General features: G+C 46.9%; 1 protein-coding gene and 1 long non-coding RNA gene across 2 annotated transcripts in view; one reads left to right on the top strand and one right to left on the bottom strand.

Annotated features, from left to right (window-relative positions):
• LOC310838202 overlaps positions 1-7,947 on the top strand; it is a 35,197-nt gene that overhangs the window by 1,009 nt on the left and 26,241 nt on the right. The gene's annotated exons all lie outside the window — the stretch shown is intronic.
• PPP1R18 (protein phosphatase 1 regulatory subunit 18) overlaps positions 841-7,947 on the bottom strand; it is a 43,215-nt gene continuing 36,108 nt past the window's right edge. The window contains exons 3-4 of the mRNA XM_083724156.1: positions 4,822-5,029; positions 841-3,701 (exon numbers count right to left, since the gene is read on the bottom strand). Coding sequence (XP_083580282.1) covers positions 3,682-3,701; positions 4,822-5,029 — 228 coding nt within the window. The 3' untranslated portion in view covers positions 841-3,681. The remainder of the gene's footprint in view (positions 3,702-4,821; positions 5,030-7,947) is intronic.

The raw sequence follows: 7,947 nt of genomic DNA, 5'->3' as shown, positions 1-7,947 counted from the left end.
ATGGACCAGAGCACGTCAAGGCACTCCTGTCTTCCACTGCCTCCCACAGTTTGGTCAAACTCATAATTAACAAGTGACTAAGAAGTCTAATGGGGGACGCAGGTGGCGCTGTGGGTTAAAGCCTCAGCGCCTAGGACTTGCCGATCGAAAGGTCGGCGGTTCGAATCCCTGCGGCGGGGTGCGCTCCCGCTGCTCGGTCCCAGCGCCTGCCAACCTAGCAGTTCGAAAGCACCTCCGGGTGCAAGTAGATAAATAGGGACCGCTTACCAGCGGGAAGGTAAACGGCGTTTCCGTGTGCGGCTCTGGCTCGCCAGAGCAGCGATGTCACGCTGGCCACGTGACCCGGAAGTGTCTCCGGACAGCGCTGGCCCCTGGCCTCTTAAGTGAGATGGGCGCACAACCCCAGAGTCTGTCAAGACTGGCCCGTACGGGCAGGGGTACCTTTACCTTTACCTTTACGAAGTCTAATAAATAAGAATATTAACAATCTGTACGTATTACTTTAACACGTGTGTGTGTGTGTGTGTGTGTGTTTTGACAGAGGGAGCTGGTGGGGGAATGGCTTTTATGATGGGAGAAAATAAACTTTTTATCCTGTGATTCTACAAGCCAAGCCAGATTCCTCCTCCTCCATCAGAGTGCAGAAGAGACACCCTTAAAGGTAGAAGAGCATCAGATTGCTTTGCTGGAACACGACATGTCTATCTAGTCCAATCGTGGCTTGTCCACGAGGGTGATGCCTGTCTTCTTATTTGCCGCCAGTATTCAGATGAATATGGCTTCTGTAAACAAAGAGTCCATTTAACTATCATGACTAAGAGACAACAGAAGAACAATAGGTCAACGTGCAACATCATTCTGGTTTATTGTTAATAATAATAATAACAATACCATTTTTTTCAACAACAACACTGATGGAAATGGCTGGACACAGCTGCTTCGGCCCTTGCCCCACACACATTGATCTGCGCAGACCTCATTCTCTGCATCAAAGAAAGAAATGTCTGCTGTGTTCAATCATTCACTCATTCACCTGTTAATGGGCTCCAGACATGGCTGTTCCCGCAGTGCAAAATAAGGGGGGAGGGGGAAATGATAATAACAACTGTGCACAGATAACAAGATAAATTAGCAAGGAAGGAAGGAAGAGAGAGAGAGAAAAAAAACAAGTGTAAATTTCCTCATTCCCTCTCATCAATGCCTCCTTCCACTCATTCATACTGCTTACTCAGTCTACAACCTGCACTCTAAAAAAACAACTTTCTGCTCTCATACATTGGCCAGTCTTCCACTCTGTGTATGCATCCTCTCCTGCAGATGAGTTGCGTTGTTCCTCAAGGCATTTAACCGACCAGTTTTCCCAGGTTTTAATTGCTCCAATTGTGAACTCCTGTTCACAAATTTTAAAAAACTCCCCCAATTTAAGCTGGATGCTTCAGTTTAGTTACACATTTTCATCTAAGAGGATTAAAAAATATATGCATTGTGGTGTCACGGTGGGGCATTTGCCAAGGCCCTGAGGCTGCTCCACTTGTATATTATTTTTTCGCAGTGGGCATTGGGCAATATGCCCTTGGTAGGCTGCTGCTTCCCTGAGCGGGGCAGTATTCTTGTCACTGCCACGTTTAGCTTGCTCTCTATCTCTAGCACAGACATGGTGAACCTGTGGCCTTCCAGATTCTAGTGGACAACAACTCCCATCATCCCTGCTGGCTGAGGCTGATGGGAGATGGAGTTTGCTAACTTCTGGCAGAACAATGGGGTTCCCCCATCCCCACTCTAGCCCCAGGTGCATTCTCACCCAAAGGGATACAGAGGGATACTGCACCTTCTCCATAATTACTCATCCGGAGAGGGCAGGTAAACAAGCAGTGATACCAAAGAGGACAAGCACCATGGCTTTGTGGCTCGAGCAGTTGGCGATGGCTCCGCTACTGAGAAATGGGTCTCAGCAGTGGTGCTGATCCCTGATGCCAGCTCTCACCTGAGACCAACAGCAAGGCCCACTCAAGAAACTGGATAAGACACCTTTGAACAAATGCACAACATGCTCTTTGACTTCCTCTTCACCATTATTGAGGTTCTTACTGTCATCGGCTGACTTAAATGACTGCTGAATTGGCAAAGAAAGATCCAGAACAGTAATGCCTGGGTTTGCTTGCATCAGTCATCTGGGGAAAGGATTGTGGAGTGCTCCTTCAGTTTGTGCTGCCCCTTGCTGATGAAGGGGACTCTTGGTAATCTCTCATCTGAGGCTTTCCCCAAAGCCTGAAGCCAGCTCTGGAGAGCTGTCTATACTCTGAGCTGCAACTGCTCTGCATTCAATCATTTCTGAAAGCTGTTCTCAGTTTATAATCTCTGGGTCCACTTCTTTCCACTCAAAATGCCACATGGCAAAAAATGGCAAATACTAATCAAGAAGACAGTTTGTAATATAATATTTTCTTTGGGGGGGGGGGGGAGAAACAAATGAACCCAAACCCCTGTTTATCAAAATATTACTTCATTTTCTAACATTCAATCTGCCTCTTCATCGCCCGTCATTTAATCCCACGTGAGTGCTGAATCCCAAACAGGAAATGGTCATGACCACGACAGGAAGCTGCATTTTTCGCCTGGCTGTCCCCACTGCACCCCCTGCATATTTTGCTTTGCTTCCAAACATGAACTGCCCGTCTGAAACAAAAAGAGGGGAGGAACCCCCCAAACGGCCCCAAAGAGCAACAAGCGCTGCCCACATGCAGAATGCCCTTCCCCATTGACCCACTTCCATGCCTGAATACTGAGTGCTCCTGCTTCAATAAACAACCAGGACCCCTCCCCATTTGCCCACTAACATGCCTTATTACTCATGGCTCTTGGTGGAATAACTAGAGCCGTGGTATTTTGAATTGCCTTCCTCCAGAATGGCTTTGGGAAAAAAGCAAGTAGAAAGCCCCCTCCCCCCCCGAAATACTGATAGGCTGTGCGCCAACATAATGGTCCCTTCTCAAAGCTAGTTATTCCCTCCCCACCCTACTCCCCCCTCCCCAAATCTCATCTCACTCACATGGCAGCAATTAAGTCCTACTGGACAATATTTTACAAAACAAACAAACAAACAAACAAACAAACAAACAAACAAACCCAATTACAGAAAAGTCCCTTGGCCAGTGAGGCTTTCAGCGGTATTTTGAGTGACAGCAGGAAGAAAGATATGACCATTATCATTAGCCCTTGTTTGAAACTCTGCAACCCCAGAGAAGTGTGCATACAAGGTTCAGTGCTTCCCCCTGCTGGCAGTTTTTAAATGAAGTATCCAAGTCGCTGCTGTGTCAGATTCCTTGTTGGCTGGCAGTGCAAGGATAAGAGAAAGTTGAGAGTGCCCTCTCCCAGCTAGGCTGGGCAGCGTCTCTCACATGATTTCAGTGCCAGTCAGATAGGGAAAAATATATGTATCAAAAATGGGAGAGTATTTTCGGAGTGGTTTCCATCCGAAGGAAGAAATGCACCTGTAGCCCCAGGATAAAAGTGGTTGCCTCCCCACCCCCCTCAGTCTTTCGTGGCCCCAGCTTCTTTCCTGGGTGCGATAGTCACTGGAAGACGGAAAGAGATAATAAAAGGTCCAGTTGGAGGATTCAGAATGTGGCATGGAATCCTTGTGCATATTCCGCTGTTCTCTGCGGCGGAGGCTGAACGGGGTTACCGCCGACAAGACTCGTCTGCAAAGAGGGAGAGAAGGAACAGAGGCATTGTCAGCAAAAAAGGAAAGCCCAAAGACCTAAGGAGTAATGAATGTTGAACCCCTTTTCACTAAATTGCTGGATTCTCGTCATCCTGGACCATTGGTTGTGAGGTTGGGGGTGATGGAAGTTAGGAGCCCCACCCGTCGCATAGGGCAGTGGTTCTCAAACTTTTTTCTCTGGGACACACCTTCAGAATAATAATTTGCTCGCACCACACAATTTTTAAAAATTTATAATAAATACTTGGGTGGGGGGGAGACACTCTTAGGAATGCTATAACATAGAACACAACTACAGTGGTACCTCGGTTGTCAAACAAAATCCGTTCCGGTAAAAACATTTGACTTCTGAAACGTTCAACAACCAAGGCACAAAGGGCAGTCTGCAAAGCCAATGGATAAAATTGTGGGGGGGGGGGGGGAAATGCAGTAGAAGCCATTCAACTTCCGAGGTGCGTTTGAAAACAGAAGCATTTACTTCCGGGTTTTCGGCATTCAAAAACCAAAACGTTCAGCTTCCAAGACGCTCGAAAACTGAGGTACCACTGTACTTTATAATATGATCACAGGACACCCAGAAAGTATAAAACAATGCAGCTGCATAGGAGCATGAATCATTCCCAAAATATGATCATAAGCGAGCCTCTTACATATGTACCTTAAGTATGTTTATAAACTCAGTGAGAGCTGTGAGCTTGCTTTTGCCAGCTAATCTTGTTTACCATAGGTCTAATTTGAGACGAAGTCTCGTTTTTTCATCTATACAAAGGAAATGTTTAAACGTTTCTTTGATTGTCCTTGAACCTTCCCTCCACCCTTCCTGCCACTTTGAGAACCACTGGTCGTAGGGAGTATTTAACAAGAGCACTCAGTTCCCCAGCTGCTTGCTGTGTGTCTAGCGGTCCAGTCTGAAAACAGACGCGTAGCAGCTCCAAGTGATTTAAGCTCTCAATGAGACCCGACATTGGATCTGCAAGGCTTCCCCTCTCTTTCCAGACTGCACAACCGACTGCCAACTTCCCTCTCAGGAACTCAGGAAGCTGCCTTATACCGAAACCAGCCATAGGTTCGTCTAGATCTGTATTGCCCGTACTCACCTACAATGAGGGGTTTGGTCCTCAGCAGGCCCGGGAGGCCCCGATGAAGCAGCAGCATCTCCTCCTCTTCGTCTTCATCATCCCCATGGGGGTTGGTGCAGGTCAGAGGCTCTGACTCATCAGGAGGCCCATATTCTTCCAGCAAGGAGCCCTCTGACGGATACTGGAAGGTCCTCTCCAGCTGGTTCTCGCTGAACGAAATCTTAAGCTGCGTGGAAAAGGAGAAAGCTGGTTAGATCTTGACTTCCACAGTGTTCTTCTCTGTCATCTCATCCTTTTCTGGCCATGCAAGATCAGGTCACAGAGCCAACCTCTCACTTGATGGGGGTAGTCAACAGCATGTCCTCCAGATGTTGGGCTCCAACTTCCATCAGTCCCAGCAAGCATGTTCCTCCCATCAGGAACGATGGGAGTTGAACAGCAGCTGGAGGATGCTATACAGTGGTACCTTGGGTTACATACGCTTCCGGTTACAGACTCCACTAACCCAGAAATAGTACCTCTGATTAAGAACTTTGCTTCAGGATGAGAACAGAAATCGTTCTCCGGTGGTGCGGCAGCAGCAGGAGGCCCCATTAGCTAAAGTGGTGTTTCAGGTTAAGAATGCACCTCCGGAACGAATTAAGTACTTAACCCGAGGTACCACTGTATTGGTGTACACACTGTGCTAGGTTAAATCATTGGGTCCCTTTCATTCAGACAGGAGCATCCGGCAGAAAAAAAACACCTGCAAGTTGCGGGTGGCACCCCAGGGGACTGGGCTGCGTTGTCAGCGCTGCTGTTTTGTTTTTGAAAGCAAACTTCTCCTGGTTACAGAGATATACCCCGGGTCAGCAGCAGGGAGGCGGAATGGTGGGTTGAAAGGTGGGAAAGGCAAGAAGAAACAGGAAAGCACAAGCTTTGGGGACAGGGAGTGAGGAGATGACCTGAAAATAAAGACAACAAATAGTTTTGTGGCAACTTAGCTGTGGCTAGACTGTTGGCGGGGGCAGACTCCTGTCAGCACATAACACCAGTGCTTAAAAGCTTTTACTGGCTGCCCATATGTTTCCAGGCCAGTGTTCAAGGGTCTGGTATTAATTTACAAGGCCCTTAACAGCTTAGGCCCAGGATACCTTAAGGACCCCTTGATCCCTTCTATCAGGGTTTCCCAGACTTGGGTCTCCAGCTGTTTTGGGACTACAACTCCCATCATCCCTAGCTAGCAGAACCAGTGGTCAGGGATGATGGGAACTGGTATCCCAAAACACCTGGAGACCCAACTTTGGGAGCCCTGCCTTATATCACTGAGATCTTTGTGGGTGGGGAGTCTCTCTTGGCAGTCCCCCATTGTCACAAACAGAAGCCTTGCATTCTGTGCTATGGGCCCAATTCTGTGGAACTCTTTCCAAAGTCTTTCCTATTTCAGCAGGCATTTGAAGGTCTGTCTCTATGATGAATTTTAATCATCCTTTTTTCTCTGTCTATTCCTTTTTTTAAAAATAGATTTTTATTGAATTTTTCCATAATATCTCTGTTCATACCACATATCACATCACATATTTTAACTTATTGAACTTCCCTCAACTCCTCTGACAATCATCCATAATTAATTTCCTATCCTCGCATTCCTTAATTATAATATCGCCTTTAAATAAAAAAAAATTAATCCTCATTTACATTCTTGCAATATTCCTTATTTTTTCACAAAGCTTCTTTAAAGCACACTAGCGTTGTGTGTTCCTCACATACAGTTTTCAAATATTCTCTGAATTTTCCCCAGTCCTCTAAAAACTTATGGTCTCTTTGAAGTCTGATTTTCCCAGTTAATTTGTCCAGTTCTGCATAGTCTATTAGTTTTGTTCTCCATTCTTCTCTGCCTATTCCTAATGTTTATGCACACCGCCTAGGAATTTGGAATATCAAATGGCGTACGAATATGTGGAATGAAATAAAAACTAACAAGCTGATTATGCCACAATGAGCTTGCCAGTCGTTTGGGCGCTGCAAGGTTCTTTGTTGGTTCTGCTGGGGGAAAAACCAAAACACATTCCTACTCCTTCGGGCATCATAAAAATAAAGGAGGTGGCCTAGCCTTCCTTGCCAGGTAAGTCACTGCTGCCGCCTGCCAGCATGTGTCGTCCCCTCCCTTATGCACACACATGCTCAACCCCCATGGCAAAATATAGAGTGGAAGCTGCAGCAGGAGATAAACCTCGGAGGAAATGAGATTAAACTGCCCCACTCCCACCCCTGCAGCGGAAGAGAGTCAAGCAACCATTCTCAAGGGCAGGCGTCCTCTGAGACCCGTCACCTTGGCGAGCGCCGAGAGCATGGCAGTCCAAAATAGCATGCAGAAAGAGGAGATAGAATATGCTGCCTGCGGGGGGGGGGGGGTAAGGATCCAATATATTCTGACAGGCTCTCAATAGCGGACATTGGGCCTCAGGAGGAGCAGTTGATCATAAGAAGAGCTTTGCTGGATCAGACCAAAGGAGCAGGATCCCCATGGAGACCAGGCGAGCACTGAGCATGGGGTGTTTTCGCAGACCTTTCTGCCTACCCTGACATTTCCTGGCTGTTGATATTGTTTGGATCTGGCAGCTGCAGTTGCTGAAATTCTATGGCAATTTGAATGTTTAAGCTGTTATTTATCGGTCTTCACCGTCTTGTGGCTATTGGGTGCTTCTCTGAGATTTATAGACAAAAAAGTCTCTTAAAAGATTTTTAAATAAATAAATACATCCAATTCAGTGTTTTCCTCCCAAGGGGCCAACCAGATGCCTACTGGAAACACCCCCCCCCCCAGGAGGATGTGAACGTAAAAGCACTCTCAGCTTGCCTCGAATCCTGCAAGTAGCCATCTTGACTAGAAGCCATTGCCCACTTTAGCCTCCATGAATTTGCCTAATCTCCCTTCAACCCATTGGTAGGTTGGCAGTTATCTCAGCCAGCTACTCTCGTTACCAAACATTTGGCACAGAAAGGCAGTGGTGCAATCCCAATTTGCCCAGGTTGCCTGTAATACTGTAGAAGGCTAGCCCATGGGGGCGTCCTCCAGATTTTGTAAACTAAAACTCCCATCTTCTTTGACTGGCCAGGCTGGCTGAGGTTGATTAGAGTTTTAGCCCACAACATCTGGAGGGT

Source organism: Podarcis gaigeae (genome assembly GCF_964106915.1).
Source record: "Podarcis gaigeae genome assembly, chromosome: 2".
NCBI classification, from domain to species: Eukaryota; Metazoa; Chordata; class Lepidosauria; order Squamata; family Lacertidae; genus Podarcis; species Podarcis gaigeae.
Note: the sequence above shows the minus strand (reverse complement) of the source record. Positions and strands in the feature narration are given on the sequence as shown.